Source organism: Poromitra crassiceps (genome assembly GCF_964638095.1).
Source record: "Poromitra crassiceps genome assembly, chromosome: 12".
NCBI lineage: Eukaryota > Metazoa > Chordata > Actinopteri > Beryciformes > Melamphaidae > Poromitra > Poromitra crassiceps.
In genome coordinates, this window is record NC_139632.1 from 3,708,485 (window position 1) to 3,722,044 (window position 13,560).

The 13,560-nt window shown below is 48.9% G+C and overlaps 1 protein-coding gene across 1 annotated transcript in view; it reads right to left on the minus strand.

Annotated features, from left to right (window-relative positions):
• LOC310786991 (1-phosphatidylinositol 4,5-bisphosphate phosphodiesterase gamma-1-like) overlaps nucleotides 1–13,560 on the minus strand; it is a 64,491-nt gene continuing 50,931 nt past the window's right edge. The window contains exons 33-46 of the mRNA XM_083648315.1: nucleotides 13,376–13,559; nucleotides 13,059–13,136; nucleotides 9,738–9,841; nucleotides 9,462–9,558; nucleotides 9,290–9,356; nucleotides 6,631–6,797; nucleotides 6,385–6,481; nucleotides 5,983–6,207; nucleotides 5,212–5,357; nucleotides 3,669–3,783; nucleotides 2,468–2,629; nucleotides 1,972–2,060; nucleotides 1,647–1,831; nucleotides 1–1,289 (exon numbers count right to left, since the gene is read on the minus strand). Of these exons, the coding sequence (XP_083504441.1) occupies nucleotides 1,229–1,289; nucleotides 1,647–1,831; nucleotides 1,972–2,060; nucleotides 2,468–2,629; nucleotides 3,669–3,783; nucleotides 5,212–5,357; nucleotides 5,983–6,207; nucleotides 6,385–6,481; nucleotides 6,631–6,797; nucleotides 9,290–9,356; nucleotides 9,462–9,558; nucleotides 9,738–9,841; nucleotides 13,059–13,136; nucleotides 13,376–13,559 (1,777 nt within the window). The 3' untranslated portion in view covers nucleotides 1–1,228. The remainder of the gene's footprint in view (nucleotides 1,290–1,646; nucleotides 1,832–1,971; nucleotides 2,061–2,467; nucleotides 2,630–3,668; nucleotides 3,784–5,211; nucleotides 5,358–5,982; nucleotides 6,208–6,384; nucleotides 6,482–6,630; nucleotides 6,798–9,289; nucleotides 9,357–9,461; nucleotides 9,559–9,737; nucleotides 9,842–13,058; nucleotides 13,137–13,375; nucleotide 13,560) is intronic.

The following is a 13,560-nucleotide window of genomic DNA, read 5'->3' on the forward strand; positions in this document are numbered from 1 at the left end:
AGACAGGAAACTGATGGGAAGGTGAAAAAGCTACAGAGAAAAGAGGTGAAAAACAGGCAGGGCGTTATTAGATAATGATGAAGCCATGCAGTGCGTAGAAGCTGCTTTGAGCAGATCCAGGATCAGTTGTGCCATCTCCGTTGATTAGAGCCAGAACATGGAAACTGAAACTGGTTCCGATGTGAGGCATGATATCGATCGGTGTGATACTGAACTGGCAGGTAAGAGTGCTTTGCTAGTTTCAGTGATAGCCCTCGTTTGTCACGTGTGTCTGATCAAGAGGAACACACCTGAGCCCCTTTTTAGGTGACATCCAGGGAGCGCTGTGAGGAACAAGCTCTTCCTCCCCCTCTCACTGTTGCCTTGCCTCTTTGAAGGTAGAATATTTTGAGCCCTTTTGACATATTGAAAGACCTTCTGGGTGTGGTTTTGACATATTGAAAGAACTTCTGGGTGTGGTTTTGACATTATTGAAAGACCTTCTGGGTGTGGTTTCGGTGAGGATTTGTTCGACACAGTTGATCCAGTTTGTGCTCCTCCAGGTAGAACAGCGAGGTCTACAACAGGAGCCCTACCACCTTGGAGGGCAGAGTTCCTGTGTTCACCCCGAAAAGACTCTCTCTTCTAAAATTGCGTTAAGCCCATTTCATGAGCAGTGGTTCATATTGTTCCGTGTTGGCCGAAGCCGAAACAGTGGATTCTTCCTCCAGCGCCTCTGCGTCTGTGGTCCTTCCCACACTATTCCAGTTGTTGAGAAAGTATGCTGCACATTGAGATGCCGAGTCTGACCGGATGTATCGGTTTGCTTTGACCATCTGCTAAACGAATGCACTAGTGCAAAGACATTGGACAGACAAAACGCTGTGTTTCAAAACATCTAAGGCACAGAGATATTTCCTTTTGGCTACGTGTGCGCTCTGTTCCCTTTCCCATCCAAATACAGATTTACCAGTTCCATCCATTCATGTAACCTGAGTTTTCTTCTCCCTTGTTACTTACTAAGTATACGATTGTTTTTTTAGTAGCTTAAGCTTTCAGAGTTTTTCTTTTTTAGTCCATGAGATGCTTCTATATGTATAGCTTGTTTATTCCAGTTATGGTATACTTTGATTGCATTCCGTTGCAGTAGAGAGCAGTTTTCCAGACGCTTACTGCACAGCACTGGTGGTGGTGGTGGTGGGGAGTGTTGGGCAGTGATGGAGTTAGTGCCCTCTGCTGGACAGGAGGTTTAGTTGCGCTTCGCTGCCACCTGCTGCCTCAGCCTCTCCCTCTTCTTCTTCTCCATCAGCCTGAAAGGATTGCATAAACGACATCAGTTTGTACGCAATGGGATCTTATCTTTCGATATGTGTGCTCCATCAAGAGAAAGCAATGGTTGAACCTGCAGAAAATACTCCCCCCACCCACCACCACCACCACCTAGGTCTAAAGCATGCACAGCTACATGATTTCTGCTTAATGAGATCCTTCAAACGTTAACAAATTCTAAACATTATCCCCACTTCCACTTGGAGCTGCCAAAGTGTGAAGCTGAAGTGCACAAAATTCGAACAGACGTAAAGTAAACATGTGTGTCCTCATCTTGCTTTATCTGTGTGTGTGTGTGTGTGTGTGTGTGTGTGTGTGTGTGTGTGTGTGTGAATCACCTGCGGTTGCGAACCTCCACGAGTTCGCTGAGCTGGTCCTGAGCTGCCCTGAGCTCCTCCAGACTCTGCTGGTAGCCGAGGTCCGCCGAGCCAGACCGCTCCAGAACCGACACCTGGTTGGACAGCTCACTGGTCCGATCCCGCAGCCGCTGGATGGACGTGTACAGGTTCTCATCGTCCTCCTCCTACAATCATGACAGGTGACAGGTGGGCAAGAATGCAGCACACAGAAGTGGTCAGGTGGGACGACATATCCAATAGAAAAAGGCCCAGCAAGCGAGGGAAATGAAGATGTGGGAAACTGGAAGCGGTTAGCTTTGGGTACCTTTGCATTGACGATCTCAATGTGGACCAGAAGTGAGGCCAACTCCAGCTCCTCACTGTAGCTGTTCTTCAGAGGGACACTCCTATAGCCTAGAACGTATGACAAAATCAATACATTATGATGACAGAGACAGGAACACAATCAGAAACGCTCACAAAAAAGCCAACTGTGCCTTCATACCGGGGTGGTTTTTACAAATCTGTGCAACAAGATTAGATACAAAGTCAATAAAGTAAAGAGGTCAGACATATTTCTACAAATGTGCTTATTATGTAATGGTGTTTCTCCCGTTTCTTTGTTTTTGGTAGTACCTTTTTCTTGTATAACCCTCTTCTATGTCTATGAAAAGTTCTATACAAATACAAAGATATAATAATTTGGAATAAAATGAAAATACACTGGTTGCTCTTTTTAGAGCAGGGGTGGGCAACTGGCGGCTCGCGCTGGAATTGCATTTTTTTTCTATCATCATAATAATAATAATTATTACACACACCTGTTCGGAGTGAGCGGACAGGGTAGGTAGCCTGGGCCAGGAAGTTTGGATCACTGAACATGTCTTCCTCGTAGACGGTGAAGCGCAGAAAGGAGAAGGAGTAGTTGTGGATGTCAAACACAAACTGTTTCTGCACCCACACAGGATTCAGACCATTGTCAGCTGGGAGGGGAAGGAAGAAATGATCATTAGGCAGTGAAATCACTCTTCATACAAATGATGATGAAATCCCAGCGCACACGCAAGATCATGCATCATCACACGCAAGATCATGCATCATCACATGCAAGATCATGTATCATCACACGCAAGATCATGCATCATCACACGCAAGATCATGCATCATCACACGCAAGATCATGCATCATCACACGCAAGATCATGCATCATCACACGCAAGATCATGCATCATCACACGCAAGATCATGTATCATCACACGCAAGATCATGCATCATCACACGCAAGATCATGTATCATCACACGCAAGATCATGTATCATCACACGCAAGATCATGTATCATCACACGCAAGATCATGTATCATCACACGCAAGATCATGTATCATCACACGCAAGATCATGTATCATCACACGCAAGATCATGCATCATCACACGCAAGATCATGCATCATCACACGCAAGATCATGTATCATCACACGCAAGATCATGTATCATCACACGCAAGATCATGCATCATCACACGCAAGATCATGTATCATCACACGCAAGATCATGCATCATCACACGCAAGATCATGCATCATCACACACAAGATCATGCATCATCACACGCAAGATCATGTATCATCACACGCAAGATCATGTATCATCACACGCAAGATCATGTATCATCACACGCAAGATCATGTATCATCACACGCAAGATCATGCATCATCACACGCAAGATCATGCATCATCACACGCAAGATCATGTATCATCACACGCAAGATCATGTATCATCACACGCAAGATCATGTATCATCACACGCAAGATCATGTATCATCACACGCAAGATCATGCATCATCACACGCAAGATCATGCATCATCACACACAAGATCATGCATCATCACACGCAAGATCATGTATCATCACACGCAAGATCATGCATCATCACACGCAAGATCATGCATCTCAATGGAAGGAAGAGGGGGCAGAGGCTTTGCACCATCATGGCCACTGGTCAGCGAGCGACGTACCAACAACATCTGTCTTGCTCTTGCAGGCGTCGTAGTCGGCCCCGCAGATCTCCACGTCCACAAAGGGACAGACGATGCTGCGACCGTTCTTAGGCAGATGACGGGCTCCCAGCACCTGAAATAGAAACAGAGGTTGAGTGTAACTCTACCATAGTTCAATTCCAGGCTTTTTTTTTTTTTATCCCACCAGAGCGCTCTCTGCTCTCCACAAGTCAGAATATGTCACCCAATTAAGGCAACCTTCTCGCTCCCCTATCCAACAATGTAAAGTAGCCACCCGAGTAGTGAATGTAACCTGTAGCTGGATGGTGATCAGTAGTGAATGTGACCTGTAGCTGGATGGTGATCAGTAGTGAATGTGACCTGTAGCTGGATGGTGATTGGTAGTGAATGTGACCTGTAGCTGGATGGTGATCAGTAGTGAATGTGACCTGTAGCTGGATGGTGATCGGTAGTGAATGTGACCTGTAGCTGGATGCTGATCAGTAGTGAATGTGACCTGTAGCTGGATGCTGATCAGTAGTGAATGTGACCTGTAGCTGGATGGTGATCGGTAGTGAATGTGACCTGTAGCTGGATGGTGATTGGTAGTGAATGTGACCTGTAGCTGGATGGTGATCAGTAGTGAATGTGACCTGTAGCTGGATGGTGATCAGTAGTGAATGTGACCTGTAGCTGGATGGTGATTGGTAGTGAATGTGACCTGTAGCTGGATGGTGATCAGTAGTGAATGTCAAGTCAAGTCAAGTCAAGTTTATTTATATAGCCCTAATTCACAAGCATGTCTCAGAGGGCTTCACAGAAAGTATGTCTAGCTGATTCTAGCTGACACAACAGTAACAAGAATATACAGAATAAAGATAACATTTGAACAATTGATAATATAGAAAATATAGAAATGAAGAGAGAGCAGAGGAGAGAGCAGGAGAAGGGGGAAGAGCAGGGGGAATGTGAGAGAGTGATGGGGTGGGGAGGGAATGGGAGATGTTGGAGGGTATAGGAGGTGGGGAAGGAGCAAGAGGAGAGAGCAGGAGAGGGGAAGGGGGGGGGGGTGTGGGGGAGAAGAGAGCAGGGGGAGGGAGGAGGTGGGGAGAGAATGAGAAATATAGACGCACATCTTGCAAACGGACATACTGTATGTCAATATGGTGATCAGTAGTGAATGTGACCTGTAGCTGGATGGTGATTGGTAGTGAATGTGACCTGTAGCTGGATGGTGATCGGTAGTGAATGTGACCTGTAGCTGGATGGTGATTGGTAGTGAATGTGACCTGTAGCTGGATGGTGATTGGTAGTGAATGTGACCTGTAGCTGGATGGTGATCAGTAGTGAATGTGACCTGTAGCTGGATGGTGATCAGTAGTGAATGTGACCTGTAGCTGGATGGTGATCAGTAGTGAATGTGACCTGTAGCTGGATGGTGATCAGTAGTGAATGTGACCTGTAGCTGGATGGTGATCAGTAGTGAATGTGACCTGTAGCTGGATGGTGATTGGTAGTGAATGTGACCTGTAGCTGGATGGTGATCAGTAGTGAATGTGACCTGTAGCTGGATGGTGATTGGCTCCACACGCAAGGTGTCCTTGTCGAAAGGGTCCAAGGCGTCGTCCCTCATGATGTCAGGCTGGGGCACGTAGCCGCTCCCGCCTCCCAGCATGAAGAAGGCCTGGTTCAGCTGCATGGGCTTATCTACATTCACACAAACAACACACATTGACATCACATCAGTTTCATGTAGGAACTATTTTCTTTTGCGGTCTCATGTAGGAACTAGCTAGCAGCTAGCGGGTGTAGTTCGGTCAAAAGAAAATTGTTCCTCCCTGAAACTGCTCATAACAAGTTCTGTGGATTATCTTGAGTAAAGGGGTCATGATTTCTGGAAAGAGACATTGCTGTTGAGTTTATCAAAAGTGTTTCTTTGGCACTTTGAGCACCACAAGCCGAGTGCCATCCAGTTCCATTGTATTGGAGAGAAGACGGAAACTCTGCGGCCGATATCTCCAAAACTCAGCCAACTAACACAAAACGACATGGATGGATAAATAGCACTACAGGTGAGAGGGGATATATGTATTTTGTAGTAAGTGCATTATATTATCTTGCACTGAATAATTATACAACAATATCCAATATCCACTTATCTCAGAGTTATGAACACACACACGAACGCACACACACACACACACACACACACACACACACACACACACACACACACACACACACACACACACAGACACACACACACACACACACACACAGACACACACACACACACACACACACACACACACACACACGCACACAGACAGACCGGGGGTCTGGAAGTTGAGAGCGACCAGCTGGGAGCCGCAGAGCCACATGGGCAGAGGGTCGTAGTTGGACGAGTCCAGCCTCTGTCCTCGGGGATAAACTCTGGAAAGCTGACGGCGGTTGTACTGCAGGAAGCGCTTCCCTCTGGCGCGCGTCGCAAACTTCTCCGCCTTGGTCTCCGGGAAGGAGGACATGTCCCGGTAACACGTCCTCTCCGTCCCGATCTCTGGAGACAGCAGGAAGTTGGAGAGAAGATTGCAGAGAGAAGTTAAGTAGGCGTGCCATGGTGAAGTCAGAAGGCAGCTGAAATCATGCTAGAGATCTTATTTCTTCATTATTATGTGAGGGTCACGATGGCTTTAGGTCATCATAGGAGAAGACCAGAGGGATGTCGGGTCCTTACTCTCCTCGTTGAAGGGGACGGGCCGGCAGTAAACCACCAGTTCAGACAGCTCCACCGCGATCTTCTTCCTCCTCTCCATCTGCTTCTCCTCCTGCATCTGTTATGGAGGTAAGCCAGCTACAGCATCAGCACAGCACCTCTATACTGAACTATGTGCACTAACTGTCTACGTCAGTGGTTTTCAAAGTGTGAGGCGCGCCTCCCCTGGAGGGCGCGGGCGGGTGTGTGTGTGTGTTGAGCACTGACCCGTGCATCAGCGTTCTGTGCGGCCTCTTGGATCTTGCCGACCCAGCTGGCGAGGTCCTCCAGGCTGTCGGCGGCCACGTCCAGCGCCTGGAGCGGGTCAGAGGACAGCTGCTGCGAGTGCACCGTGAACACATAAGGCCGTGAACTCTTCCCATCCTTTAAAACCACTGGAGGGAGGGAGGGAGGGATGGAGAGAGGGAAGGAGGGAGGGAGGGATGGAGAGAGGGAAGGAGGGAGGGATGGAGAGAGGGAAGGAGGGAGGGAGGGAGGGATGGAGAGAGGGAAGGAGGGAGGGAGGGAGGGAGGGAGGGAAGGAGGGAGGGATGGAGAGAGGGAAGGAGGGAGGGAGGGAGGGATGGAGAGAGGGAAGGAGGGAGGGAGGGAGGGAGGGAGGGAAGGAGGGAGGGAGGGATGGAGAGAGGGAAGGAGGGAGGGAGGGAGGGAGGGATGGAGAGAGGGAAGGAGGGAGGGATGGAGAGAGGGAAGGAGGGAGGGAGGGATGGAGAGAGGGAAGGAGGGAGGGATGGAGAGAGGAAGGAGGGAGGGAGGGAGGGATGGAGAGAGGGAAGGAGGGAGGGAGGGATGGAGAGAGGGAAGGAGGGAGGGATGGAGAGAGGGAAGGAGGGAGGGAGGGAGGGATGGAGAGAGGGAGGAGGGAGGGAGGGAGGGAGGGAGGGAGGGAAGGAGGGAGGGATGGAGAGAGGGAAGGAGGGAGGGAGGGAGGGATGGAGAGAGGGAAGGAGGGAGGGAGGGAGGGAGGGAGGGAAGGAGGGAGGGAGGGATGGAGAGAGGGAAGGAGGGAGGGAGGGAGGGAGGGATGGAGAGAGGGAAGGAGGGAGGGAGGGAGGGGAGGGAGAGAGGGAAGGAGGGAGGGAGGGAGGGAAGGAGGGAGGGAGGGATGGAGAGAGGGAAGGAGGGAGGGAGGGAGGGATGGAGAGAGGGAAGGAGGGAGGGAGGGAGGGAGGGAGGGAGGGAAGGAGGGAGGGAGGGATGGAGAGAGGGAAGGAGGGAGGGAGGGAGGGATGGAGAGAGGGAAGGAGGGAGGGAGGGAGGGAGGGAGAGAGGGAAGGAGGGAGGGAGGGAGGGAGGGAGGGATGGAGAGAGGGAAGGAGGGAGGGAGGGAGGGAGGGATGGAGAGAGGGAAGGAGGGAGGGAGGGAGGGAAGGAGGGAGGGAGGGATGGAGAGAGGGAAGGAGGGAGGGAGGGAGGGAGGGATGGAGAGAGGGAAGGAGGGAGGGAGGGAGGGATGGAGAGAGGGAAGGAGGGAGGGAGGGAGGGAGGGAGGGAAGGAGGGAGGGATGGAGAGAGGGAAGGAGGGAGGGAGGGAGGGATGGAGAGAGGGAAGGAGGGAGGGAGGGAGGGAGGGAGAGAGGGAAGGAGGGAGGGAGGGAGGGAGGGAGGGATGGAGAGAGGGAAGGAGGGAGGGAGGGAGGGAGGGATGGAGAGAGGGAAGGAGGGAGGGAGGGAGGGAGGGAGGGAAGGAGGGAGGGAGGGATGGAGAGAGGGAAGGAGGGAGGGAGGGAGGGAGGGATGGAGAGAGGGAAGGAGGGAGGGAGGGAGGGAGGGAGAGAGGGAAGGAGGGAGGGAGGGAGGGATGGAGAGAGGGAAGGAGGGAGGGAGGGAGGGATGGAGAGAGGGAAGGAGGGAGGGAGGGAGGGAGGGAGAGAGGGAAGGAGGAGGGAGGGAGGGATGGAGAGAGGGAAGGAGGAGGGATGGAGGGATGGATGAGAGGGATGGAGAGAGGGAAGGAGGGAGGGAGGGAGGGAGAGAGGGAGGGAGGGAGGGAGGGTGGGAGGGAGGGAGGGAGGGAGGGAAGGAGGGAGGGAGGAGAGTTGCTGTAAGTTATCGTGTTGATCTGTTGTTGCTGTCTAACGGACCAGACACTAGTCTACCGGCTAGACAGTTTTTGACAATTTTGGAACTGACGATCATAATCGGCTGATAAACGTTAAACATGGATCAAGAGAGCAGTCAAACTATGCTGTAAAAAGCAGAATGGTAGAAGCATAGCCATGTCCTCAGCTATGTCACACAGCCACAAGACTTATTACAAGTATTATACAAGTATTATTTACTGTATGCTTGATGTTCACATTTACATGATGTGTCACATGATGTGTCACATGATGTGCCACTGTATCACAGATCGAAAAGGGGCGTGTCTACACCAGCCACAGGAAGCCTCTTTATATAGAGAGGCAAAGTGAACGTCACTTCCTGCTTCAGCAATTTATTTTCCCATAGACATTTCGTAAAATGCTTATAAAAATAGTTTTACTTGGTCAAACCAAACGGTTCAGCTATATTTAGAATTGGAGAGACCATAGAACATTTCACTGGGACCAAAACTTAAAAAAACAACATTGAAAAAATATTTTCTTTAAACCTGGTTTGGTCCGACGAGGGAAATGGTATGCGATCTCTCCTGTTTCTAAATATATCTGAGCCGTTTGAACAAGTACAACTCTTTTTATAAGCATTTTACGAAATGTCTATGGGAAAATAAACGGTGGATGAAAATCTACGGTACAGTGCTGAAGCAGGAAGTGACGTTCCACTTTGGCTCTCTATAGCTGTACCTGATCCACTGACATAACTTCATGCTGTATACTGTAATACCCTCATCTGCCACTGAAAGATGTTCGTTTTCCAGACTCACCGACATGGCAGGTGGGTACATCTATGAAGCCCTTGAGGAAGGTGCCCAGAGGGCTGTTCTCTGTGGACTGTGCCAAGGCAAGATCAATGAAAAGCCAAAAGAAAACTGATCAGTGATCGAGAAAGTAGATGATCCGTTGAGATGATGATTCACACGTGTATCATTAACTTACTGCTTCAACCGGCTCTCTGGTGGGAGAGCTGGGCACCTCCTCCACATAGTTGGCAGGGAACCACAGCTGTTTCTTGCCTCCATAGTCGCCTCGCCACCTACAGGGATGCCAAACAGAGAAATGACAAGGTAGGTGATACCGAAGGAGACTAGACTGTGTTAACAGACACGTCGAAAAATCACACATACAATCCATTAGAGCATTATAGATTGAAGGCGTTTTAGATGGAACAATCCATTTCACTCAAAAAATATAAAGTAATTAAAACGCACTCACCAGCCTCCCTCCTGCTTGTCCACATTGAGGATGAGCGCCTGTTTGGGGAAGCACAGCTCATCGTCCCTCTGAGCGCGATAGTCATACAAGGCCTTCACCGTGCACTGCAGCACACATGATGAGAGGCATAAGGCCCTGTTTACACCGCAACGTTGCCTGCATAAAACGGCAAGCTACTCCACAGTGTCGGGGAAACTAAATTCAAACTGTAGTTAAAAAATGTACAATGTGGGGAATAATAGAGAAATATGATCATAATTAAAGGTGCATTCAGCGATGTTTTTGTGTTAAAATAAGTGTTAAATGGATCTATATTCTGACAGCAATCACTGAAATAGAGTGTTTGGTCAGTGACTTGGAACACCCAACCCCCCACTGTACTCTCACAAAAGGAAGAAATCTGGAGCAACTCCTGCCATAGAATGCCTTTTATTTAAAGTGCAGAGTAAAAAGACAACGTTTCGACGTCAGTGCGTCTTCATCGGGTCATCAGTGACCTCGTGTTCAGTTGAGTGTTTAGAGTGCTGAACCCAAAATCCAAAACATGTTCCAAAAAAGATGAAAGGGCACATCTCAACTTACAAAGTCAAGGAGGACAAAATACTCACATTTCACTTTCTTTGGCTCACATCACATCACATCACATCACACACACACACACACACACACACACACACACACACACACACACACACACACACACACACACACACACACACACACACACACACACACACACACACACACACATTTTAAATACTTTATTTGGTTCCACAAATTACATTTCATAAACAGGGAAACAAATATATCAGGGTCAATTAGTACTGAGCACTTATGGATACACATAGCACCTCCTTCTCCACACTGCTAGACTGCCAATAATTGCTGAGACAGAGCAATATTTGACAGTTTGTTTGGCTCTTGCTCTTGTCAGGCCAGCAATCTGCAGGCCTCTCATGGTGCATTTATGTACATGTCCCAGGCTTCCAAATATAAGCACACTGTATCTACAGGTATAACCTAGGCTCGTGATGGTCTCGAGTAGTGGTTGGTATTTTATATATTTGTCTTGGAATGCCTGGTCCATGTACAGGTCGAAGACACAGCCTACCTCTAGCATCAGCACCTGCTTATGGCTGGTGTCAACAAAAACAGCGTCGGGTGTATTGGGGATATTAGCAAAGACATCACAGGCAGACCCAAACCACTCTGGTACCACTCTACTGTGCTTATACAGTACTGCACTAGCAGGCATGATGTTATGGACTGCATCAGACACAATATTTACAATACGGTCATGGCGAGCTATGTACAGTTGTTTGTATGCATGACATCCATTCGTTATGTGTGCTGTGGATTCTAGATGGTGCTGTGAATCTGGATGGTTCAAACAAAATGGATTGTGAGTGTGGGTGGTACCAGGTAGACAGATTATATTTCGTGGGTAGCACTTGCAGTCTCGCTTTGATGGCAAACTTTAGAATGTCCTCACCAACCGCAGCGTTCTTAAGAACTGAGTGTGAGACTGAATGGTCAGCAAATCCTAGACACGCTAGTTTCCCCTGCAGTCTAAGTCCACACCAGTGCTGCCTGACCTCAGCCTGCTTTGCATTAATCAGGACTCTCCTAGCTGACTCTGTGGTCAGTCTGCTGGTTTCTCCCTGTTGTGTGGTGATGGTGGCCTCAACAGCTACACAGGGGTCTGTGACCAGTTCATCGGAGACAGGGACTTCAGTCTGTGTGGTGAGTTTTATCCATTTCAGCTGGACTCCAGACCGGTTGCAAAGGTCATTGAGGTCTGGCCAATCAGACCAGACCCCAAAGCCCTTGTCCTTTGAGTCCAGTTTCCCAGACTCTTTTCTCCTGAAGCCCAGGAAGTTGTTCTGATCTGCAGTGGCCAGGGGAACTTTTCTCCTCCGTAGGTCCAGCAGGAGAGAAGCCCTGGCCATTTCTCGGACTGTGGCATCATCATTGTTCAACATGTGGAGCAGGTGGGCTAGTCTGGTGGCTGTGTAGGTCCACTCCACATTGGGGACCCCCAGCCCGCCCTCCCCACATGGGAGAAAGATGATGCCGCGTGTGGAGTGAGAGTTGAGACCCACCCACTTCCTGACCAGCTCCACGGTTGTGTTGGTCATCTCTCTCAGTCTCTTGAGGGGGATGTGTACGTTGGCAAACAGATGTTGCACTTTTGCCAGGGCCACCTCTCTCACAGCCTGGAGTTTCATGAGAACAGGGAGGGGGGACAGGTCGACCAGATGTAAACGGTGGAGGAACTCTGCTGTGAGTTCCTCAACCTGTTCCCCCCACTCACCAGCGATGTTGAACCTGTGGCCGAGGTATGGGTAGGTCTCGTGGCGGGAGTAGACTCTGATGGGTTGGCCCATTACAAGGAAGGATGGGGGTGTGTCTCTCTTGGCCCTATACCAGCGGTTTCCACCCGAGCGACGCTCGTGAAACACAGCACACTTGGCCTGCTTCACCTCCAGCCCCGACCACTGCAGGAACTCGTCCGTGCGGGCCAGCACACAGGATGAGAGGCATAAGGCCCTGTTTACACCGCAACGTTGCCTGCATAAAACGGCAAGCTACTCCACAGTGTCGGGGAAACTAAATTCAAACTGTAGTTAAAAAATGTACAATGTGGGGAATAATAGAGAAATATGATCATAATTAAAGGTGCATTCAGCGATGTTTTTGTGTTAAAATAAGTGTTAAATGGATCTATATTCTGACAGCAATCACTGAAATAGAGTGTTTGGTCAGTGACTTGGAACACCCAACCCCCCACTGTACTCTCACAAAAGGAAGAAATCTGGAGCAACTCCTGCCATAGAATGCCTTTTATTTAAAGTGCAGAGTAAAAAGACAACGTTTCGACGTCAGTGCGTCTTCATCAGGTCATCAGTGTCCTCGTGTTCAGTTGAGTGTTTAGAGTGCTGAACCCAAAATCCAAAACATGTTCCAAAAAAGATGAAAGGGCACATCTCAACTTACAAAGTCAAGGAGGACAAAATACTCACATTTCACTTTCTTTGGCTCACATCACATCACATCACATCACACACACACACACACACACACACACACACACACACACACACACACACACACACACACACACACACACACACACACACACACACACACACACACACGCACACACACACTGTACACACACACACAAAGCGTTTTTGTGTGTGTGATGTGAGCCAAATAAAGATAGTGAAATGTATTTTGTCCTCCTTGACTTTGTAAGTTGAGATGTGCCCTTTCATCTTTTTTGAAAATGTTTCAGTGTGTCTGAACAAGCTCACTTACCCGTGCTGTTGGCATCTTATTGGCCTCAACATAGAAATGAGGAGTGCGAACTTCATACAACGCCCCATAATCCAGCTCCTGAGAAACACAAATCAAATGATCAAAGTGACTTCTAGATCTATTTATTGCTGCCGTTTTGATAAATGAAATTTTTTTGCAGCTTTGCATTTTTGTATTTGAATTAAGTGTTAAACTGGATTAAGAAGGTTGAAACAAATCAAATCAATCAGTGATGGGGAGGTTCCCATCCAACCGCAGTGTTCTGCTTGACCACTGCTTGACTTGATGTTTGAGTGGCACAAGGAGGCTTGACTAACCGTGGTGCCCATGCGGTCCAGGGTGTCCTCGTTGATGGGGTAGCGGAGCTTCATCTTGCGGTAGAGAGGGTGTTTCTCATAATAACTGACCAGATCCACCAGGCTCTCAAACTCTGCCGAACTACCCAGCATGAAGAGACCCCCTTCCTGCTGGATACGACAGTGTTTGATCTTACCCTCCACCC